This window comes from Budorcas taxicolor, chromosome 8 (genome assembly GCF_023091745.1).
Source record: "Budorcas taxicolor isolate Tak-1 chromosome 8, Takin1.1, whole genome shotgun sequence".
Classification (NCBI taxonomy): Eukaryota; Metazoa; Chordata; class Mammalia; order Artiodactyla; family Bovidae; genus Budorcas; species Budorcas taxicolor.
The window spans coordinates 26,114,705-26,139,923 of record NC_068917.1 but is presented as its reverse complement, the minus strand read 5'-3'; the positions used below and the strand labels follow the sequence as shown (position 1 = coordinate 26,139,923).

The following is a 25,219-nucleotide window of genomic DNA, read 5'->3' as shown; positions in this document are numbered from 1 at the left end:
GATCACAATAAACTGTGGAAAATTCTGAAAGAGATGGGAATACCAGACCACCTGACCTGCCTCTTGAGAAATCTGTATGCAGCTCAGGAAGCAGCAGTTAGAACTGGACATGAAACAACAGACTGGTTCCAAATAGGAAAAGGAGTACGTCAAGTCTCTAAATTATCACCCTGCTCATTTAACTTATACATAGAGTACATCATGAGAAACACTAGGCCAGATGAAGCACAAGCTGGGGTCAAGATTGCCGGGAGAAATATAGATAACCTCAGATATGAAGATAACACCATTATTAAGGCAGAAAGTGAAGAACAAAATAGCCTCTTGAGAACGTGAAAGAAGAGAGTGAAAAATTTCAACATTCAGAAAACTAAGATCATGGCAGCCGGTCTCATCACTTCCTGGCACATATGGAGAAACAGTGTAAACAGTGGCTGGTTTTATTTTTCTGGGCTCAAAAATCACTGCAGATGGTGACTGCAGCCATGGAATAAAAAGCTTGCTCCTTGGAAGAAAAGTTATGACCAACCTAGACAGCATATTAAAAAGCAGAGACATACTTTGCCAAAACGGTCCATCTAGTCAAAGCTATGGTTTTTCCAGTGGTCATGTATGAATGTGAGACCTGGACTATAAAGAAAGCTGAGCACTGGAGAACTGATGTGCTTGAACTGTGGTGTTGGAGAAGATTCTTGAGAGTCCCTCGGACTGCAAGGAGATCAAACCAGTCCATCCTAAAGGAAATCAGTCCTGAATGTTCATTGGAAGGACTGATATTGAAGCTGAAATGCCAATACTTTGGCCACCTGATGTGAAGAGTTGACTCATTTGAAAAGACCTTGACGCTAGGAAAGATTTATGGAGGGAGGAGAAGGGGACGACAGAAGATGAGATGGTGGGATGGCATCACCGACTCAATGGACATGAGTTTGCATAAACTCCGGGAGTTGGTGATGGACAGGGAGGCCTGGCGTGCTGCCGTCCGTGGGGTTGCAAAGAGTCGGATATGACTGAGCTGAGTGACTGAACTGAACTGAACTGAAGCCAGTATTTGACCACAGCCCGTACGTGGAAGTGTAACTTCAGCTCCTGTTTGTTCATGACGGCATCACTCACTAGTCCACCAAGACCGCAAGCCTGAGGACCTAGACCACAGACGGAGGTGCCGCAGATCCTCATTCTCTCAGTCCTGTAGCTTGCTCCTTGCTCTGGTCCAACGCTGGATAACGGATCCCTGAAGAAAGGCCATGAGAGACTTCCAGGAACAGGTGGAGAGCCTGGTGTGATGAAGGAAGCCCTGCCGCTAAACTCTCCTCTCAGACCTCACCTGGTTCACCTGCTTCCTTGGTTAAAGCTTGCGGGGTAGTTTTATGAGAGAGTCTATGTGACGCTGAGTGTAGATTTTCCCGTTGTTTCCTTAGTTGTATGTGTACCTGGATACAGTCTCGATAGAAGTCTTGAAGAACAGGTTAGGAGACATGATGTCTAATGATGGCAACAGCATCGTCATCACTCAAAAAGATTTTGACTCCCAGGACGAGAACTGCCTTCAGAGCAAGTTTACAAGCTAGATAAGAATGTGAAACTCATTGCTATATTCTCATATGCTTCACCTTAAAGTGAGAGTTGTTTCATTTAAGTTGATTAGGGCCTTACTAACCACTGGACTCCAAAAATTTCCATCATCATATTTGGAATACATGACACTCATTTTGCAGACTGCATCCAACTTTCCATCATTCTAACAGCATTCAAAATTAATGTGTTTTCATTTTCTTAAATAAACAATATGTTTTCCTTTAACTTTTAGACATTCCCGTGTTTACACTTGAACATAGCTTCACATGCATCTCTGTTCCTATCAAGTAACTTGTGAGCATTTGCTGTGTTGATTAAAAACAACAGTCCTAGTAAGAACTAGAAGTGACTAGTCACATCAGTGGAAGTTACTTTAAGGAGTTTGTTATTATTTTGGCTGTGCCACATGGCTTAAGAGGCATTAGTTTCCTGACTGGGGATTGAACCCAGGCCCAAAGCAGTGAAAATATTGAGTTCTAACCACTGAAAGACCAAGGAAGTCTCAAATTACTTTAAATTTTGCAGTTTTAGTTGTTCAGTTTTTCATTCAAGGATTCAGAGAAACTCTACATTGCTTTAACATTATATATTTACTAAAAGAAATGACTGTTGGAGAACTGAATGGAGTATGACAAGGGTCAAAAAACATGTAAAAGTCACGTTAAAAGTAAAGCGTAAATCCAATACATTTGAGACCCAAACTGACAAAGGTTAAAATAATAAAATAGTAATAGAATCTGCTTAAACATAAAAGATCCTATTGATTGATTTAATACACAAACTCCATTATTACTTGGAAGAGGAAGAAAAACCTAAAATCAAATAATACTAAATACTTAATAGCAAAACAAGGGCAACACAGAAGGGGGCCAATACAGAGCATGAAAATATAATGTAGGAAATAATTAGAAGTGGCAATGTTAATATCAATGAGATCTTTGTCATTAATATCAATATTCATACACTTGAGAATTCCAGAAATAAACACATGAGAAAGAAATTATTCTTTGTGAGAAAGAAGTTGAATATATGTAAGAAACACATTGAATTTATAATTAAATTTTTTAAATGCTTGAGCTAAATTTCAAAAGGTATGAAACAATGAGTAAAAAATATAACATTATATAGCAATGTGAACAGAAACACGGGAGCACTGAAGTTTCCCCTGAATGCTGTGCTTGAGCTAAGTCGCTTCAGTCGTGTCTGACTCTTTGGGACTCTGTGGACCATAGGCTGCCAGGCTCTTCTGTCCATGGGATTCTCCAGGCAAGAATACTGGAGTGGGTTGCCATGCCCTCCTCCAGGGGATCATTTTGACCCAGGCATCAAACTGGTGTCTCCTCTTGTCTCCTGAATTGGCAGGCAAGTTCTCTACCATTAGCTCCACCTGGGAAGCCCAGGACAATGCTACTAGTTTCTTAAAAACCATATATAAAGTAGTAAAGAGAAGAATTGAAACTATGATTATGAGGAGGAATTAGTGATTAACACTCTTAGGCCCTTAACCTAGAATAGAAATATAACTTGTTTCAAATATCTATAAACCATCCATGAAAATTATCACACATTGACTTCACATAAAATCTCCATAATTCAACCAGGGGAAAAATATTTGTATAATTGTGTGCCCAGATCACAATGCCTGCAATTAATTTTAATATTATTTTAAAGCACCATTTCAAGATGTAACATCATCCTGATAAATTATGTCAAGTCAAAATTAAACCATAAAATTGGAAATTTTGTAACTCACGGATATTAAATCACTACTCTTCAAATTTTCAGAAGCAAAGCTACACACTGAGATGAATTCATATCCTGGAAATGTGAATTGAAAATAGATTGGCCTCATTCATTAAAGTCAACAAGAATATTCGTATACATTAATAGATATAGTATAAGAAAATATCTGTCAAATGCTCACTTCTGAGTGACCGTGATTTGACTGTCATTCTCTAAAGTAAAGCTTGGTTTTATCAACAGAGTGGTAGTTTAGCTCATAACTCAAATAATCGTCATCCAAGGGCTTCTCCTGAGAAAAGTCACCCTGCACGCAGCGGACGTGCTTGCCACACAACATGTCAACAAGACTACAACGGAGAGGATTTTTCAAATGTGTACTCCAAAGTGAAGTTTTCATAAAATTCATCATCTTGCTCTTTCACTAGGGATCTTCTTACATGAAACTGTCCTTTTCTCAAACTTCAAGTATATTATACGTAAAAACAGGACAATCACTAGGCACTGAGGTGCCACTGCTTTGATCCACACCACAGCACTGGAGTCTTACCCAGCGCTGCATCTGTGCCACCAGGAGAAGTTGTTCCTGTGGTGAAAAAGATAAGATCTTGATATCACTATAATAATTATTGTACCTCATGAATCCCTGTAGAGTGTCCTGGGGATCTGCAGGGGCCCACAGACCACACTTTGCGAACTGCTGGTTTCAGGAATTTCCCTGTGTCTGCTTTGGTCCCAGTGGCTCTGTAGCTTTAAATTTGCAAGTAATTTCCTTGGTTCCTAAGATAAAATCTAACATCATTCAAGAGTCTATCGCTGGGCCCTTTTCCATGTCTCCAGGGCCATGCCATGCTACCTCCTGCAGGCATCAGTACAGTCTACCGACTCCGGTCTTGTTCACGCCTTGAAAAGCACCAGAGCCATTCCTGCTGCAGGGACACTCTACACGCCGTGCTTTGTTGTGTATTATTATTTTTTTATTTTGCTCTTCATGAGTTACTTGACAAATTCATGCTCATTCTTCAAGTCTCATACTTCGGATTACTTCCCTGGGGAGACGGATTACTTCCCTGGGGAGACTGCTAGTGCTGCTGCTGCTAAGTCGCTTAAACGTGGTCTAAATGAGCTTCCCAGGATACTCACTGCCATCAGCATCTGATACTTCTTCTGTGCAGCCCAGGGCCCAGATGTAAATACCTAATTATCTTATGCCTACTTCTTTCATGGCAATGTCCTTGCTCCAGTGTGAGCTCTGTGAGGTCGGGGCCTCTGCCTCTCACACTCAAGACTCTCTGCACAAGGCCCACAAATAAAGGAATGAACTGCACAGCATCTTTCTCTATGTCGTTTTACAGCATTCGGCCTCTGGGAAAAGATCCAAAAGGAAGAGGAAGAAACATGTCTTCAAATAAATGTCATGAGTAAATAAAAGGTACATTTTTATTAAAGAAAATTATATATTCTTATGGAATAAATTGGAGAAGGAAATGACAACCCACTCCAGTATTCCTGCCTAGAGAATCCTGTGGACAGAGGAGCCTGCTGGGCTGCTGTCCATAGGGTCGCATAGAGTCGGAGACGACTGAAGCGACTCAGCATGCATAGCACGCATGCATGTAATAAACAGAACATAGAAATGCAAGTACCATGAAAATAAGTGAATTAATATAAATAAATGAGTTACATTCATACAAAAACATGATATTCCATAAGATTCAGCCACAGGGCATCAGATATATTTCTTCTAATTCTAAAAGCAGCTGGTATTGATATTCTCAACATTAATGCCAATATCAATTGTCACTCAAACTCTTTCATAGCTGAGCAGAAATCAGAGTTTTGGAAATGACTGAACCTTGAAGTGTCTGAGCTAGGACACGAGTCACTGAGGATCAGGTTCCTTCTAACTTCCTGAGTTTTCTTAGGAACTTGTTGACACAGAAAGCGCCTCGTGATTTCCACTCTGACAGTTTCCCAGGCGCAGTCGCTGTATCCCTACTCTTGCAGGTAGACATGGATGCCCTGGAAGTACCTCTTCAGGTCCAGTGTGAGGTTCTCCTTCCCAGGGCAGAGTCTTCCTCTCCCGTCACCTGCCCCAGGCAGGCGTCCAGGTCGTCCAGCTGCTGATGGAGTCCAGTGCGGAGCTGCTCCAGGAGGATGGTGTCCCAGGCAGCAGGGGAGCGCTCTGTGTGGAAGAGGTTGAAGCTCTGCTGGAGCATCTCGTGGAGCACAGAGATGGCCTGGGCCTCCTGCAGCTGGCCGCCACTCACCTGCTCCTGAGGGAATCTGAAGTCTTTCCTGTACTCCAGACAGGAAACAGAGAGAGTGTGTTTATTTGATCCAAATGTGAAGGTCTCCTGCTTTTCCAAGTCAAGGCTCTGAGGCAGCTCATGGACTCAGAGGATGAGATGGGGTCACAGACGAGCATCATGAGTGTCATCACTGAGGAGATGAAGCGCCACTGGTCAATTCCACAAGGAAGCATTCCGGTTGAGATGAGCGATTGTGAGCTTTGTTTCATCTCCATTTCATCTAAGGATCTTCTGCTGTGTGCCTCTTAAATATGAAGTCCAAAGTTTTCGCATTCTGAGTCTACCCAGATTCATGCACTACCTCATTCTGGGCTTGCCTTTCACTTCAAGAGCCTGGAGATCGGTCGTGAGGGTCCGCTCTTCTGTGTCCTTACCTTGAAGTCAAATGTATTCATTAAAGAAGCAGACGTTCTAAGCCAATGGAATGCTTATCATCTCAGTAACTTTGAACTAGGGATATATTAAGAGCTATTGGATCTTTCTTCCTGATGCTAAGATCAACTTTTAGGGAAGCTTTGTTAGACCCTTTTTCAAATCTTTTTTTTTTGCTGCCTCTGCATATTCCTCTTGGAACACTTGATCAGATGTGAAAAATATCTGAGTTTTACATGCACTAATCTCACCTTATTCTCTGCAGCAGAGAGTTTAATTTGCCACAATTTTGGTTTTATTTGCTCTCCATAACTGAGAAAATTACTAAACATTTATTAGGTGCCAATCACTATGCTGAGCTTGTTACAGAGGCCAAGTGGCTCTGCTTGCAGCAGGGTAAATCAGTGAATCCAAGACGAGGTGTTGGGATCGGGAAAGGACTTCATTCGGGAAGTGGCTGACTGAGAAGATGAAAGGCCAGTGCCTCAAATTAACCATCTTGTGGGGCTCCTGGATGTCACATTCTCTTTTCAATCAGAGATGGGGGAGGTGAGGAAACAAAGGAAAAGACTTTTATTTCCTAAAAATATCTCCCAGAATAGCAAGCAAGCCCCAGGTAGGAGGATGTGTTGATTGTACTTCCTTACAGTCATTTCATGGGTGGTGTGAAATGGAATATCTCATGTCATGTCAACAAGGATGTCATATCTATCTGTGATTCTGGCCTTCCCAAATGTGAATTTCTGGGATGAAAACAGTTGAAGTCACAGAAGCAGAACCAGTATAAATTCAAAATTAACTCTTCCTGGTTACAAACTAAGCTTATACCAAGATGATGAGTCCTCCAAAGTCACTCTCATGGAAATAAAGTGTAACCACCGCTGCTGTCCAAGTGTTCAGTGGTTAGAATGCGCCTTCTTAGCCCAGGCCAGTGTCCCGCCACGTCAGGGAACCCGCTTTTTCCTTAGGTACTTTTATGCAGTTTTCATATTGCTGCCTCTTCTTTGTCATTTGTATTTCAGTTTGTAAAAGCTGTGCTAACGCTCCTACAATCTTTTCTATTTCCACTTTGAGGTTTATTGCAAAAACAGGAACAGAGAACATAAATGAATGGAACAGTTAACATATTTCCCCCGTGATTTTTCAAGAGATCTAAATTTTCCACTCATTCAACATTCCTAGAAATTAAAAGTAAGCAGTGAATGAAGAAGTAATGCACAAAGGTAAAGAGAAATGAATTGATGTAGTGAAAAAAACTACAGTGACATCTCTGCCAGATGACAAAATGTCACTTAACTACACGAACAGGGATGCAGAGCTCTACAGATGACAGATTTCAGAGCAGCTTATGTGACACTGTTCAGCTGCAGACAGAGCCAAGGAGGGTGGCAGGCTCTTAGGTACAGTGTTACCTAAAAGGATAGTGGACCACTCTGCTAACTCCCAGTATCTATTTATTTATCTTTATTTGTCTGTTTACATTTCTCACTCTTCGTCGAGGTTATTGGATTCTGAGGATGTAAACCTATTAACTCACCCTGAAGAGAGACTGGGGTACCGAGTGCACAGTCACCCTATTCATGTGTGAGAGGTCAGCTGTTCCCTGGAAGCTACTAGATGTAGTGTTTGGACAGCACATCATGTTCACCAGAGATGAGATTAGATGTGATAATGTTGACCAGTGAGCTGAGCATTAACGGAAGGAAGCAGGTCATCTCTGGGAAATTCTATCCAGTTTCCATAGATGGATGTGTGAATTTTCTGCCTCGTGGAAACAGTTAACAGATACTGAATGTTTATATGTCCAAGCATTGTCAGAAGTACGTTACGTCCTACAATCTTCAGAAAAATCCAGTGAAACTTCTGTGATGATCAGTTCCATTTAAGAGGAGAAACCGTAGTGCCTCAGGTCACACAGGCAGTGCAGGCTGGAGCTGTGACATCAACCCAGGGATCTTGCCCCATGTCCACTGTCTCATGCACTGGACCGAGCTGTCTGCTCTGACAATGTGCTTCGTATTTTAGAGGAACACTTAGTAAGGTCTTCCTTTCCAACTCCTATTCTTCATTGTCACAAAAGTGCCATTCTCTCGTCCCAGGGATGATACAATCATCAGATGACAGCTGAGTACACAGTTCCCTTTGCACCTGATAAGTTTCAATCGTTAAGTGGTGTTTTGTTGAGCTCTACAGAGGAGCCTGGCAGATTATGGCAACTAAACAACAACTCTGAGAGTCTCGGTCTCCACCTGAGATAATATTTTGAGAAATTATCCAGAAAGTTAAAAAATCCATTTAAATTTCTCTTACTATCTTTGTTTTCAGAAGATTCTCATTTTCTGAAACTGTCTTCAGATACTAGGTCTACTCAAACTTTGGTGTGGATACTTCTCTTAGAACTACTTCTGGGACAGAGCTGAAGCTCCAATACTTTGGCCGCCTGATGGGAAGAGCCCAGTCCCTGATGCTGGGAAAGAGTGAGGGCAGGACGAGAAGGGGTCAACAGAGGATGAGATGATTCGATCGCATTGGATCGACTCAATGAACATGAATTTTAACAAACTCTGAGAGATAGAGAAGGACAGGGAAGACTGGCGTGCTGTAGTCCGTGGGATCAAAGAGAGTGGACATGCCTTAGTGACGAAAAACAATGGGACAGAGACCCCTCTGTGCACTTCCTCTGGGACAGACACCTTCCTGGATTCTCCACATGTGCCATTACTGCCTTTAGGGAGCTTACAATCTCTCACGGCAGTTAAATGTTACATAATTAGAGGGATTACTTAATTACAGCTGTATGTTATGTAGCTAAAGGAGAATGCTTAAGTTTAATGAGGAATAATGTGGAGGCTGAAGAGTATAGTGGTCAAGTACCATTTATGCAGTTAATCCTGACTGTTAGCAAGTTAAGTAATCTCTCTGAGTTTTCAGTTTCCTTATTTGCAAACTGGAGAAGGCAATGGCAACCCAGTCCAGTACTCTTGCCTGGAAAATCCCAGGGATGGGGGAGCCTGGTGGGCTGCCGTCTATGGGGTCGCACAGAGTCGGACACGACTGAAGCGACTTAGCAGCAGTATTTGCAAACATGTCAATAATTATAGTAATTATCTCATAGGTAAGCTGTGAAGATTAATTCATGTTTATTAAAAACACTTTGCTGAGAGGCTGCATGCAAAAATTTCTGTCATTAATATTATTAAAAATTATCTGTACCTTACAGAATTGGTAAAGACATGCATTACAAGGAGAAATGTCATTGCAACCTCAGTATCCCTGAGTGTATGAAGATTATCACTTCCCCGTGAAATATCTAAGGAGATGAGATTATCTGCACCATCACACAGAGACTGAAGCAAAGTATCCTCTGAAATATTGCAGTGGTAGAGGAGAAAGAGAAATAAACACAGGCAAACATGAAGTGTTTAGGACAACCAGCACCTTAAAAAGTGCCTTGTGGATTATAGTTGCAAAATAACTCATTTTTAACAAATGATATCAGTGATATTGTTCCCTATAATGTCTCCAGGGAGCTTAAGGCCTACTCAGGTGATATGGTAAGGGTACACACATAAATGAAATTTTTTAAAGAAGGGAGAAAAGGGTAAAGAGGGGAAAATGAGAAAAATTAAAAGCTTCTCTTATAAGCTCTTTTCATACTGAACATTTCTTGGTGACCTGGAAAAGCCACAATTGTATGAATATTTGTCCCTTCTCTGACTTTGATCAGACTCTTCTCCCAGAAACAACTAAGGAGGTGTGAAAAGCATAATATACGGCTGTGTGGCTATCAACCACAGTGGCATGCATGATTTGATGTCCCCCACCTAGGCACTCATGGCAAAAATTAGCACTTTTATTGATTTCATTACAAAGAGTAGAAAAAGAAAGGAAAGGGAAAAATGTGGAAAAACCCAGAAAATGAAAGTTTCTCGACTCACTCTTTAAGAGCCACCCATCACCCCAAGCCCTCAGAACTGGCCTAGACCTCCCCTGCAGGCGGTCCTGCAAGCCCCCAGCATCCCAGTGGCCCTCCCCGTCTCTGTGCTGCGGGCCCTGGTGATGCTCTGCTCCAGCCCCACGTGCTCCCTGGGCTGTGAGCTGCCTGCCGGCCACGGCAATCTGGAAAGCTTCACACGCTGGCGTCAGATGGAGAGAGTGCCCACTGTGTCCTGTCTGAGGGACAGGACTGACTTCAGATTCCTCAGACCCTGGTGCCCGGGACCAGGCGTGAGAAGACAGAAGCCACAGCTGTTGTGCGCGAGTTGCTCCAGCAGACCTTCCAGCTCTTCAGCACCACGGGCTCTTCTGCAGGTCGGGACGAGAGCCTCCTGGACAGATTCCTCGTGGGACTTGATCAGCAGCTGGAGGACCTGGACGCGTGTCTGAGGGAGGGAAGGACACTGGAACAGTCACCTCTAGGGAGTGAGAACTCCAGATTGGCTGTGAAGGGTTACTTCCAGCGAATCAGTGTGTATCTCAAAGAATACAGGCGCTGTGCCTGGGAGGTTGTCAGCATGCAAATCAGAAGGTGCTTGGTCTTAGCCAACAAGCTCATCAGAAAACTCAGGAAATAAAGAAGGCATTGAGTCTGAAAACAGTGCATCTGGTCAACTAAATGGCTATTTTCTAAGACTCAAAGTGCAACCTTTAACTCTATTTTTGTGTCTGATGACATATAAATAATAGCTAATATATGGGCTTATTTAAATGTATGTTCAAGGTTTAGTTACCATAATTGTTTAAAACAGATTTAAGAATCCATTTTTCATATCATAAAAAGTTGTAATATTTATTTATTTATTTAAATTATAGAAATATTTAGGCTGTTCATAGAGTTTAAATCTTTATCATTCATAAGATACTTGCTTTGTACTATATTTTGTAGAAGACTACTCTTGTTTTTCAGTAGAGAAAATAAAAGTAATTCGAAAAAAACAAACGGGCTTGCACACAGCTTTGAATAAAACCTGACCCAAAGCCTGATCCCATAAGAAAAACCTATACTGAATTCACCTTAATAAAGAGGGAACGGGGTCACCCACCCTGGGTCATAGAAGGAACAATGGACAATTTGAGGGGGGATTGAGTGTGATTCTTGAGACATAGACTAGAGGTGGGGGGGAGATGGGTGGAGAAAAGCCCAGGTCATGGACTCAGGTGCCTGCTTGGGGGCTGGAAGAACCGGAGCACCTTCAAGGGTTAGTGGAGAAACACATACATCATGCAGAGAAGGCAATGGCACCCCACTCCAGTACTCGTGCCTGGAGAATCCCAGCGACACGGGAGCCTGGTAGGCTGCAGTCCATGGTTCGCTAAGAGTCGGACACGACTGAGTGGCTTCACTTTCACTTTTCATTTTCATGCATTGGAGAAGGCAATGGCAACCCACTCCAGTGTGCATGCCTGGAGAATCCCAGTGACGGTGGAGCTAGTGGGCTGCCGTCTATGGAGTAGCACAGAGTCGGACACGACTGAAGCGACTTAGCAGCAGCAGCAGCACATCCATCATGGGAGGTCAATCTGCATCTGTGGAGTCTAGGATCCTGCAGTAGGATGAGGAAGGGGGAGGAAGTTTTCTACACTTGGCCACTCCTGAGAAAAGAGTCTTCCTGAACTCTTCAAATGGAGGCCCGAAGAACAAGGAAGGCTGGGGACTGCAGAGACAGCTAAGAGAGGCCATGCAGAACCAGTAGCTGCCATGAGAAATGTGACTCTAAAGAAGTAAGAGGGTTTCTCAAGCTTATTTATATATATTAAACACATATATCATTGCTAAACTTTGCATAATTCATTCAAAGGAATGCCTACCCTTGACTTCTAGGAGGATGCACCGTAATCCTCAGCACTTCCTCCCAGTGTAGAAATCCCCAGTGTGCTCTCCTCATTCACTCTGCATGAAGGCGTCCTCTCCATTCATACAGCTGTGTCCTTCTCCATTACGGTTTCTGGTTGTCAATTTCCCCTTACGACTGCAAACCACCAGCTAAAAGCAGAACCAGAGAGAAAGTTCTGGCTCTGTCAGACACTCTCCTGTGACTTCGCCTGCTCTGCCTGCCAAGCACTGCGGGTCCAGACTGTCCAGCCTCCCAGAGAAACACAGTAATAGAGGGAACCCCGCCCCACAGTGAGCAATGGTGGAGACACCAGGGGCTCCTCTGAGCGTGCACCTAGGTTATCCCATCTGCAGGGCTTTTAATACATTTAATACATTTAGCAACAGGGGGACAGAGCTTTCCTCGCAGGACATATGTTAGTAAAGTGAACACTGGAAGAATACAATTTCTCAAAGTAACAAAGATCTTTGTGGAAATTCATGTATTTAATGTAGGCAATCTTCAGGACATTGATGGATCAATCACCTTTTTCTTCTTTCCAGTTGGGACATACCGCACTCAGTAGCTATATGTAAAGTCAGAGGGACTTTTGAAATAATTTTATTCAGTTATTCATTTCTCACTGTGCTGTGTCTTCACTGCCGCACGGACTTCTCTCTAGTTGTGGCAGAGGTGGGTCCTCTCTAGTTGTGGGGCGCAGGCTTCTCACTGTGGGAGCCTCTCTTTTTGGGGAGCACAGGCTCCAGTGCACTTGGCTTCGGTGGTGAGGGCCCGGGGTCTAGAGCACAGGGCAGGAGCTGTGCCCCCGGGCTCACTGTCCTGCAGCACGCGCATCCTCTAGGACCGCATGGGGTCCTGTTGGCGGGTGGACTCCTCACCACTGAGCCACCAGGGAAGCCCCTCAGGGAACGTTTAAAGGACATTGAGAGGTTTGGAAACCTTCTTGAGGATTAGGGTCCTAAACAAGTAAAAAACATTCCGATATTACTGTTAAAAATACCATTTCATTAACAGATTATTTTCTAAATAACCTTTCATTCAATACTATAGTATTACCTGAATGAGTAGCCTGGTTCTCACCGTCCTTCGTTCTCACAAGAAGAAAGAGACAGAGGAACAGAGACGCCCAGTGAAAGCAACTGCCTGAATGAATGACTGAAACTCACTAGATTCTGTGACATAAGTTTCCAGTGAGACACACCATCACTGAATGTCCTTCCTCCAGCTCTGAAACTCTGAGCAGAAAATGCTGAACAGTGTAAATAAAAGTGATAAATAATAAAAACATTCTCATTTAATTGACATATACAATCAGATGGGTACATTTGAAATTATTGGGAAATAGGTAAAATTAATACTTTAAACTGATGACATGTTCTTTGATCATATTGTGAATACATAAATGAAAATCAAAAAAGGAAGTGAAAGTGTATTAAAATAATTAGAAAATGAAAATTACCATGTTCACTATTTAATGGCCTCTCTTAGAAAGCATGGCATCAGAGAACCTACCTCAAGGTTCCACCAGACGCTGTCTCAGCCAGCCCAGCAGCAGCCGCATCTTCCCCATGGCCTTCGTGCTCTCTCTACTCATGGCCCTGGTGCTGGTCAGCTACGGCCCGGGAGGATCCCTGGGCTGTGACCTGTCTCAGAACCATGTGCTGTTTGGCAGGAAGAACCTCAGACTCCTGGGCGAAATGAGGAGAATCTCCCCTCGCTTCTGTCTGCAAGACAGAAAAGACTTCGCTTTTCCCCAGGAGATGGTGGAGGGCGGCCAGCTCCAGGAGGCCCAGGCCATCTCTGTGCTCCACGAGATGCTCCAGCAGAGCTTCAACCTCTTCCACACAGAGCGCTCCTCTGCTGCCTGGGACACCACCCTCCTGGAGCAGCTCCGCACTGGACTCCATCAGCAGCTGGACCACCTGGACACCTGCCTGGGGCAGGTGATGGGAGAGGAAGACTCTGCCCTGGGAAGGACGGGCCCCACCCTGGCTGTGAAGAGGTACTTCCAGGGCATCCATGTCTACCTGCAAGAGAAGGGATTCAGCGACTGCGCCTGGGAAACCGTCAGAGTGGAAATCATGAGATCCTTGTCTTCATCAGCCAGCTTGCAAGAAAGGTTAAGAATGATGGATGGAGGCCTAAACTCATCTTGATATGACTCTCAGTGACTAAGATGCCACATCACCCTTGTACGCTCCCCTGAAGTCATTTTAGAAGACTCTGATTTCTGCTTTAGCCACCATGTTTCCTGAATTCAATCAATAGTACTTTCTCAGTAGCAATAAGCAAGTAGATATAAAAAGTATTCAACTGCACAGGGATCAGTCCGTAAGGGATGACTGCCCTGATGTTATTTATGTGTATTTATGTATTTATTTTATCTCATCATATTTATATTTTCATGTAAAAATGTTTTTCTGCATTGTAATAAAATTTAGAAAATATGTTCATTTCCTTAATCTTCTAATTTGTTTTATTTATTAATTTCTTATGAAAGTAATTACTGTTTTCATTATGAAAAATTAAATACTTATTTGGTCTACATAAACCTATCATAGAATAGCATTTGTCCATTTATACTACAGAATAGTTGTATCACTTTTCAGGAAATGATTGTCAAAAGGTAGAATTTCTGGATCCCTGGCAGTCCAGTGGAATGGACTCCATGCTTCCAGTGTGAGACGCAGAGGTGCCATGGATACCTGGTCAGGGAACTAAGATCCTGTAAGCTGTGGAGTGCAGCCCCCTCCACCCAAAAGAAACAGGTAGAAAGGAGTCTCTGAAACGGGGGTAAATGAGTAGTCCTGAAGTCACAAGTATAACTAGTTTATACCCAATCAACAGAGAATGGTTGGTGTTAGTATGTGGGGGGAGGACTCCCGTCCTCCAGGGAAGCTGCGAACATGTGGTGCTGAGTGGCTGAGCCTGACTCCTGTTACTCTTCCTCCCGCCTTCTCCTCGGTCCTGCTTTACTGAACAATCCACTCCCTTACACTCTATCTTCACTGCCTCCAACACAGGAGCTCTGTTCTGTGATGGTTTCTGGCTTCAAAGTTTCTCTGAGTGGAAATCACTGGAAGAGAGCACAAGTGAAAGGAGAGCTCTAGAAGTTTCGAAAACTTTGAATTGCAGCTCTGCTATTTAACAGCAGTGTGACCCTGCAAAATATCACAAACACTGAGGAGATGGAAATTGCAACCCCCTCCATTATTCTTTCTTGAAAATCCCATGGACAGAGGAGCCTGGTGGGCTACAGTCCATGGGTCACAGGAGCTGGACCTGTCTGAAACAACTTAGCATGCACGCAGGCATGCATTCTGTCTTGATCTTCTTCTCAAATATGGGGAAAATAATTGTAGTTTTTCATAGGACTGCTATTTGGATCAATAAGTCTATATTACAAGAAGCATAAAAGTGTGCTTGGCACAGATAATCAGGACAGTGAGTCCCAGAGTAGCTGCCCACAGGGAGCAGAATTGACTGGGTCATAATTTGTCAAATATGGCATTCCCTCAGCGAAGAGAGATATATACGAAGTAGCAATTTTGAAAACATTACTGATGATTTTGCTTCCATTAAAGCCAGCAACTTACAAGTACTGTTGTGGCATAAGGAAAATATTTCAACTTGATGTGAGTTTAAGATGTATATATATTTAAAAGATTTTTCAGACAATTAACATTACAGGAGAAATTTACCTTTTATATTAATAGTGAATGAAATAATTTTCTTTTTCCCTTGGGGCGCCTTTAAGTCTCGGTCTTGTCCCCAAGTCTTCCTTCCCACTGGAGGGTCACAGTATCAGGCAGATTTCTGTCCAGACGTCGTCTTCTATTCTTCCAGTCATTTCCCATATTCAGGTAATTTGGTAGCAGCAAGTATGCTTTACCTAGAGCCACAAGTACCATCAGCTTGGAGTTTTCTACAGAGGATTCACTGAATCGTTTGTAATCCAATCTGAGCAGGGGTCATCACTCTCAAGGATCTTGTCCATCATGTATCTCAATTTTATGGTGAGGATCACTTAACAATCTATGAGTCATCTTGGACAGTTAAATGTGATTATTTTATAATTATTAGAATTATTAATTTTGTCAAGCACAGTTAGACTCTCAGTAATAACTACCACTTGATAATTTCAGTTTGCTTCTTATACAAAATAATCAGGATACTTTGTAAATTGCTCAGCTTATCGGGAATTTGGAGGGAGACATTAATGGAAATAAGAGATTTGTAACATTGAGGTATGAAACAACAAAGGGACAGCTTGTGTTAGAAGCAAAAGAGGGAAATAAGTGAGAGTTCAGTACATGCAGTGTGCTCAGGTGTTTATGCTGTGGATAGGGAGTTTTGAATCTGACATTCATTATTAGATTAGTTCATTCACATAAAGTCTTAGCAGGGGGCTCTTGGAAAGGAGAATATTAACTCATTTCACTATGTTGGAAGGATTAAGTGAGTCCCTTTAGAGGCTGAGGAATTTGTGGCTGTTGTCACTGTCATTCTTGATGAAGACTGAGTGTCTGGGGAATTTGTCTGGTGAAAGTATTAGTGGCTCAGTCGAGTCTGACATTTGGTGACCGCGTGAACTGTAGCCTGTCAGGCTCCTCTGCCCATGGAATTCTCCAAGCAAGAATACTGGAGTGGGTTACCATTTCCTTCTCCAGGGGATCTTCCCGACTCAGGGATTGAACCCTGGTCTCCTGCATTGCAGGCAGATTCTTTACCATCTGAGCCACCAGGGAAGCCTGGTAGGTCCTTGGTAATTAGGTTCACAGAATACCATTTATAACATTTAATGAGTAAACAATCCAGGATGGATATGCCATAAAAAGTGAGGGTAGCATCAGGGAATGTGTTCTTTCTCCTCCAATAAATACCAAGAATGAAATATATCCTAAGGAATCCTTGCCATAAACACAATACGTTGGTATCTTCTTATTACCATGTCACAGACTGAATGTGTGTGTGTTCCCCAAATTCATATATCGAAACCCTACCCCTCGAGACTCCCTGACGGTCCAGTGGCCAGGACTCCATGCTCCCACAGCAGGGAGCCTGAGTTGGATCTCTGGTCAGGGAACTAGATCCTGCACGTGGCAAGCAAGACTTCCCATGGCCCAAGTAAAAATCCTGCACGAAGCAAGGAAGATCCAAGATCCAGCATGCTTCAAATAAGACCTGGCCCAGCCAAATAAGCACATAAAATAAATATTTAAAAAAAATTTTAAAAACCCACAGAAACCCAACCCATCAATATGATCCTATCACAAACTGGAATATTAGGGAGATTGTTAGGGTACAGCTCAGTTCAGTTCAGTCGCTCAGTCGTGTCCGACTCTTTGCGACCCAATGAACTGCAGCACGCCAGGCCTCCCTTTCCATCACCAACTCCCGGAGGTCACTCAAACTCATGTCCATCGAGTCGGTGATGCCATCCAGCCATCTCATCCTCTGTCGTCCCCTTCTCCTCCTGCCCCCAATCCCTCCCAGCATCAGAGTCTTTTCCAATGAGTCAACTCTTCACATGAGGTGGCCAAAGTACTGGAGTTTCAGCTTTAGCATCATTCCTTCCCAAGAACACCCAGGAATGATCTCCTTTAGAATGGACTGGTTGGATCTCCTTGCAGGCCATGGGACTCACAAGAGTCTTCTCCAACACCACAGATCAAAAGTATCAATTCTTCGGCACTCAGCTGTCTTCACAGTCCAACTCTCACATCCATACATGACAACTGGAAAAACCATAGCCTTGACTAGACGGTCATTTGTTGACAAAGTCATGTCTCTGCTTTTCAATATGCTATCTAGGTTGCTCATAACTTTCCTTCCAAGGAGTAAGCGTCTTTTAATTTTAGTAATCAATAAAATTAGCTATTACTTTTAATATCATAATTTTACTGTTACCCAGATTAAGATCAGGATCTTTTGGAATCATTTCATTCCCTGTCATTCTAGTTTTTTCGAAGCATCTTCTCATTACCCAAGTGGATTTATCAACCACACAGATGCTAGGCAAGGCTGGTCTCCTAAACCCTGCCAGAAAGGGTTTGTGTTCTAGCAAATGGGGTTCTGAGTGCCCGTGTCTCTTCCTTCTCCGCTTATACTGATGACATGTGGATTAAAGGAAAGGAAAATCAGCTAGCTGGTCTTACAAAGCTGAGGGCAGACAACTGACCCAGGACTTGGCCTTCATTGAGCTTCTGTAAGAAGCAGCCCTGTCCCAGTCTTTCTGTTGTTCACGTTGGCCTCATCCTTCCCCTCTGCCACAGCCTGCTCCCCAGCTGTGCTGCACTGCAGTTTGCTAACTCAGAATAATACATCATTACCTCAGGGGAAAACCCCTTCCCTTCTTTCATATCAGGACATTGAGACTTTCCCTTGTCTTCTTCTTGCCCACAAAACAACTGTGGAAGTTTACTTTCTAGGAAAGTTGCAAAGAGAAACAAAAAAGAAATCTAACGTCTTGAAAGTGAAAGAGATGCAACCTCTCTGGCTTCTTTACTTCCCTCTCTTGTTCTCACCTCCTCATGAAATAGAACCAGAGCAGAGGCAGGAATACCAACATTCTCCAGTAAGTCACTAAGTGTGTATATAAACTGTTTAAATGAAAAATTACACTCAAGTAAAGAAAGAAGGCTATTTCTTCTGATCTAGTGCCCCGGATCTCACTGTCCTGCAATCTCAGAGGAGACAGAAACAGAGGAACAGAGATGCCCAGTAGAATCAACTGCCTGAATCAATGACCAAATCTCATTAGATTCTGAGACATAAGCTTCCAATAAGAGACAACCCCATCACTGAGTCTCCTTCCTCCACCTCAGAAACTCTGAGCAGAACAAGTGTTGAAGAGTTTAAGTAAAAGAGTTGAACAATAAAACCTATACCTGACAAAGTAAATATTATTTATCTACTAAAAGGAAAATAATTGCAGCTGGAAGCTCCTCCACTAACTTGCACAAACACACTTTTGCCCTCAGCATCTGAGCACTGCTGACACTTTAGACACCTGGGGACACGGGTCAGGAGAAGAAGAGGTCACCACTGAGCACTAGGGTCCTTCACACAAAAACTCCAGGGGAGAGGTTGGGGTTTCCGGAAGACAATTTATTTTCCCAACCAGTCAATAAGCCCTCCACAGAAAGGAGCTTTTCGAGTCCTCAGGATGTGGTGAGCCTGCCCTCAGGGAGGGAGAGAGTCCAGCAGGTGAACAAGGGGACTCTGTCACTCCAGAGACAGGGGTGGCTCCATGTGATCTCTCCCTTGTGAGTGAGGTGCTGCTGGGAAAATACAATTATCCTGGATGTAGAGTCTCCTCACCCATGTTCCCCGAGAAGAACCAGGATTCTGGTGGGGGTATTGGCCCAGTCTGTGGAGGACGACAGGTCTCCAGTAAGAAAATGGTGGAAAGAAGGGTGATGTCTGTAATAGTCCTGCCCTCATGGTTCCCTGAAGGGCAGGGATCTGCAGGAACCTGTTCTAGAAGGAAGAGAAATGTGGGAGGACTTCAAGGACTGGTAATAATCAGCCTCTTCTCTAAATCAAACACTAAAGAAAACTCATCATTTGTTTCCAAGAGCTTAACTGCCAGACTGATCTGGTAAATCCCTTATATACGGAATCCATAGAGCAGACAGAGCCAGGCTTCCTAAGGAACCTAAGAGAGAAAAATGGAGCTTCAGAGCAAGCCAAAAATACGTTCTTGGATGAGAGGAGAGCAACACTTTTGCATGAGAGATAAAGGGCAATAACGTGTGTAATTATAAATGTCCATCAATTCTGACTTAAGAGAAAGACCTTTCTCATTTGATTGAAAAACATCCATTTGGATGGGCACATCTGAAGTGACTAGGGAAAGGCAAAATTAATAGTCTAGAAGGAAGAACATTTCTTTGACTGTCTTGAGAATACATAACAGAAAACCAAAAAAGGAAGTAAAAGTGCATAGAAATGATTAGAAAATGAAAATTACCATGTTCCCTATTTAATGGCCTTGCTTAGAAAGCCTGGCATCAGAGAACCTACCTCAAGGTTCCACCAGACACCGTCTCAGCCAGTACATCAGCAGCTGCGTCTTCCCCATGGACTTCGTGCTCTCTCTACTCATGGCCCTGGTGCTGGTCAGCTACAGCCCGGGAGGATCCCTGGGCTGTGACCTGTCTCAGAACCATGTTCTCATTGGCAGGAAGAACCTCAGGCTCCTGGGCCAAATGAGGAGACTCTCCCCTCACTTCTGTCTGCAGGACAGAAAAGACTTCGCTTTCCCCCAGGAGATGGTGGAGGGCGGCCAGCTCCAGGAGGCCCAGGCCATCTCTGTGCTCCACGAGATGCTCCAGCAGAGCTTCAACCTCTTCCACACAGAGAGCTCCTCTGCTGCCTGGGACACCACCCTCCTGGAGCAGCTCCGCACTGGACTCCATCAACAGCTGGATGACCTGGACGCCTGCCTGGGGCAGGTGATGGGAGAGGAAGACTCTGCCCTGGGAAGGTCGGGCCCCACCCTGGCTGTAAAGAGGTACTTCCAGGGCATCCGTGTCTACCTGCAAGAGAAGGAATACAGCGACTGTGCCTGGGAAACCGTCAGAGTGGAAATCATGAGATCCTTGTCTTCATCAGTCAGCTTGCAAGAAAGGTTAAGAATGATGGATGGAGACCTGAGCTCGCCTTGACATGACTCTTTCTGATGAAGATGCCCCGTCATCCTTGGAAACTCACCTGGGGTCATTTCAGAAGACTCTGAATTCTGCTTTAGCCACCAAATTTGTTGAATTCACTCAGCAAATACATGTCCATAGTAATAAGCACGTAGATATAAAAGAAATCAACTGCAGGGGTATCAATCCATAAGCGATGACCTCCCTGATGTTATTTATTTATTCTTTATTTATTTAAATAATGGAATATTTTATCTCATCATAGTTATATTTTCATATAAAAATATGTATGTTTACACTGTATTAAAATTTAGAAGATATATTTCTCTATTTTATTAAAATTGTTATTTGGTTTATTTATTAAATAGTTATCAAGATAAATTTCTTGAGTTTTTATTTTGAAAACCTAAATCCTTATTTTGTCTTCAAATACCTATCACAAAATGGTATTTGTTCACTTCATACGGTGAAACAGTTCTATCACTTTCTAACAAATGTCTGTCAAAAGGTAGAATTCTGAGAATCTTCTGTGGTGCAGTTCTTAGGACTCTGAGTTTTTCCTCCAGGGAGCCTTGGTTGAGGAACTAAGATCCTATAAGCTGTGGAGGGTGCCAAAAAGAAAAAAGGTAGAAAGGAGATTATGAATTGTAGAAAATGGCTAGTCTCGATGTCACAGGCGTAACTAATTTATCCCCACTCGTTAAAGACTGGTTGATGTACATATCTGAGGGAAGCAGTCACCTCCTGCGGGAAAGCTGAGGACACACCCTGCTGACTGGCTGCTCCTGACTCCTGTTACTCTCTCTCCAGCCTTCTCAGGACTGCCTTACTGAGCAATTCACTCCCTTCCACAGTAACTTCACTGCCTCCACACACGAGCTCTGTTCTGTGCTGGTTTCTAGCTGCATGGTGTAGTCAGAGTGGAAGCCCCAGGAAGAGAGCCCAAGTGAGAGGAGAGTTCTAGAAATTCCAAAACCTCTGAATCCCAGCTCTGCTATTTACCAACAGTGCGACCCTGAAAAATCTCACAAACACAACATGTCAGTTTCCTCATCTTTAATATGGGACAATAAGAGTGGTTTTCATACAATTACTGTTTGGATTCAGTGAGTCCGTATCACACAAGAGGCATCACGCGCTCCTGGCCGAAATCATCAGGACCATGAGAAGCACGGAGTGGCTGCCCTCAGGGAGGAGACAGGACAGCCGCCCTGAGACAGCGCCTGCAGGGCAGCATGGAAAGGTGCTGGCCCCCGACAAAGGTATTTTCTTTTCATCTTGGGTGCTAGTTTCAGAGTGCTTTCAGTGTGAGAAACTTCCTTTGCTGTATGCTGAAGAGAATTCCAAATTTCTGGGTTTCATACTTCTTCTTATTTTTTTACAATACTGTATTGGTTTTGCCATACATTGACATGAATCCACCACGGGTGTACATGCGTTCCCAAACTTGAATCCCCTCCCACCTCCCTCCCCTTAACATCTCTCTGGGTCATCACCGTGCACCAGCCCCAGCATGCTGTATCCTGCGTCGGACATAGACTGGTGATTCGAGTCTTACATGATAGTATACCTGTTACAATGCCATTCTCCCAAATCCATTCCCATGAAAACTCTTTGAGAAAGATGAATTTGTAGAAAATACTTGATCTAACATAAATACGATAATAGGGAAAGAATAGAGATCGCACATCAGTGCCGATAATCAAACACAAGCAGAGGCAGGAAGGAAAGAGCGGGAGCTGTGAAGGGTATGGTTCCGATTTCCAGTTCTGGGCTGTCCCAGGTTGCATCCTAGCTCTCTTTCCCATAAAATCCCTTGTCCATATTTGCTGGCAATGTCACCTCCTGGAGCCTTTGTTTTGCTACTGAAAGAACAAAACCCAACAAATGGTTCAGAAGCCAGTTTTACCTCTTCTCATACGAAAGAAGTGAGAAACACTATTAATGAATGAAGTGCTTGATTTTCGGCAACCTCCAAGGAGACTTACACCAAGGGCCACCTTCCAGGATTGCTTGTCGCCAGGGCAAGCCACTTCTGAACCTCACTTCCATAGGAGACTCCAACTTTAGGAGGTAGGTCTGGTTCAGTCTCCTGTGGGGTCACTGCTCCCTTCCCCTGGGTCTTGGTGCATGCAAGATTTTGTTTGTCGCCTGCAAGAGGAGTCTCTCCCCCCGTCCTGTGGAAGTCCTGTAATCAAATCCCACTGGCCTTCAGAGTCAGATTGCCTGGGGATTCCCAGTCCCTTTGCAGGCTTGCAAGCATGACATGAGGCTCAGAACCTTCCCAACAGTGGGAGAACTTTTCTGGTATTATTGTTTCCCAGTTTGTTGGTTTCCCATCTGGCAGGTATGGCATTTATTTTTATTGTGCTTGAGCGCCTCCTGCGTCTCGTTGTAGTTTCTTCTTTGTGTTTGAACGTGGGACATCTTTTTCGGCGGGCTTCAGAGTCCTCCTCTGGATGACTGTTCAACAGCTAGTTGCAATTTCGTTGCTCTTGCGTGAGGAGATAAGTGCATGTCCTTCTACTCTGCCATCTTGAACCAGAAGCTAAGCCAAAATTTTGATATTTGACCATTTGAAATATGCTGAACTATCTCATGCACACCCACCCGATCTTTTATTCACCACCATGGACGTACGTGTGGCTGAGATTTGAGCAGGTGGTTAACTGCTGGAAATAGGTATGTTGTCTGTCTTCAAATAGTATGATTTTCTAAGAAAGATTTTAAAAATCAATATGTCAATCCGCTGCACAGAAAATATTGTTATTGAGGTATATCCAGTTTCCCACAGTAACAAGTGGGATCGTTTATAAAAATTGATCAACAAAGATCCCACCAATTTATACATATCATTCACCATATTTCAACTTTTATTATTTTAAGAATTTCCTATCATCTGTACTTTTCAAGATCAAAGTCTTTCTTTTCATTTTAAACACCGCTCCCCTTCACACATCCTCCATCAGGATCTTCTAACTGAGAGCCCCTTAAATGGGGAGGAATTGACTCCCCAGAGCAGGAGCATGTCTCCATTTCCTATTCCCACCCAGCATCCTGCACAATGGTAGGATACTGCTGGTCCTCAGAGTTGTCAATAAAAGTGTAAGTGTAACAATGATAAGCTTAAAAGAGTTTTACCAGTTAAACTTTGAAAACGACAATCTTTCTACATTTTTTGTTTTTATTTTCTGTGGGTTACTCTTGTCTTCTCAGGTGACCAGTATATTTGTTATACTGGGCATTCTCTTTAGTTTTCCCTCAAGTTCCTGAATCATTTAGTCCAGTCGATTTTTCTGTTCTATGCTACAGTTTTCTCAGCTTTAAAATAAGGATATGAGAGTGGATACATGTGTACTTAGAGCTGGTTTACATTGTTGTACAGCAGAAACCAGCACAACATGGTAAAGGAATTTTTCTCCAATTAAAATCAAAATAGGGATAATGAGAATATTGTACGCCATTCAATATACCATCTCATGTTCTGTACTCTATATGATATTAATATAACAACTTATAAAAGTATCTTAAATGAGTAGATGATATAAAGCATCATGGACACATTAAACAGCTGTGAGAGTTGTTACTGTGACCGGTGTATAGTAAGTTTCACCATTATCTCACGTCTACCCTAAAGATGATTATGCCATATCTGCGGCTTGCTCAACTCAGTTGTTAATGCAAAAGCTCTACCTCTGCAAGTTAGAGTAAGTTAATCTTTTCTCGTATTGTACACAGCATATCTACACATTTTGAAATTTTACTAGCAAATAAAATACTCACATGACTGTACCAAGCACACCGCGATATTTAGTGGGCATCAAATCAACATGCAGTCAGTGCATTTGGCATATAAGATGCTTATTAGGTAGAAAATCGTATATTAAGTGAAAATCTACATTATGCTGAAATAAAACACATCTTGATTATGAATTTTAAAGCAACTTATCTATACGAAATGACCGTTTAAAAAAGTTAATAAAACTCTCCAATGCAAACTGTGGATAAATTTGAAAGCTTAACGTAAGATCCTTAGATAAAGGAAATGAGAAGAAAAAAGACTTTGAAAATTGAGATTAATTATTTAAGGTAGCTACTGGGTCATAAATTTCTCAAATATGGCTTTCCCTCAATTGAACTGAGATGAACAAAGAAGTAATTTTGAGAACTTTACAGATGATTTTGCTTCCAATGAAGCCAGGAACTTAAAGTTTTGTTTTGGCATAAGGAATATTTAGACTCGGTGTGAGTTTCAGACTTCTTTGTACCTTTTAAAATATTTCCAACTACTTGAACGTTGCAGGAGAAATTAACCATTTATATTAAATAAAATCCCTTCCCCTTTCCCCAGGGGCTCCTGTAAGTCTCTGTCTTGTCCTCAAGTCTCCCCACTGGATGGTCCCAATATCTAAATTACTGTCCAGAATGTGGATGCCTTTCCCCTTTCCCCAAATGAGTCTTTTTCCCCAGAAACAACCCAGAATCTGAAAACATACCACAACATGCTCAGATTTCCAGCCCTCAGTGGCAGCATAAACAGGCATCAGTGTAAACCGCTCTGGGTAAAACCTCTTCCCAGGAAGGGGAGGATGGAATCAGGGGCAGGTGCAGAAATCAAGTTCTAAGCGAAACCCCTGCAAAGCGCCCCTGGGCAGTCTGGCCCCAAAACGAAGGTTCCTCACTGCTCCTGGGACCCCCACGTGCTCCCTGGGCCCCAGAAGCACCT

General features: G+C 43.0%; 1 protein-coding gene and 2 pseudogenes across 1 annotated transcript; all 3 read left to right on the top strand.

The window, feature by feature from the left end:
• Positions 1 to 5,747: 5,747 nt before the first annotated feature.
• On the top strand, positions 5,748 to 10,576 carry LOC128052692 (interferon alpha-2-like; annotated as a pseudogene).
• A 2,753-nt stretch (positions 10,577 to 13,329) lies between these two features.
• Positions 13,330 to 13,992, top strand: LOC128052295 (interferon omega-1-like). The gene has a single exon (XM_052644803.1). The coding sequence runs from the start codon at positions 13,330 to 13,332 to the stop codon at positions 13,990 to 13,992; it is 663 nt and encodes a 220-aa protein (XP_052500763.1).
• Positions 13,993 to 19,826: 5,834 nt separating this feature from the next.
• Positions 19,827 to 20,508, top strand: LOC128052253 (interferon omega-1-like; annotated as a pseudogene).
• The last annotated feature ends 4,711 nt before the right edge of the window (positions 20,509 to 25,219 follow it).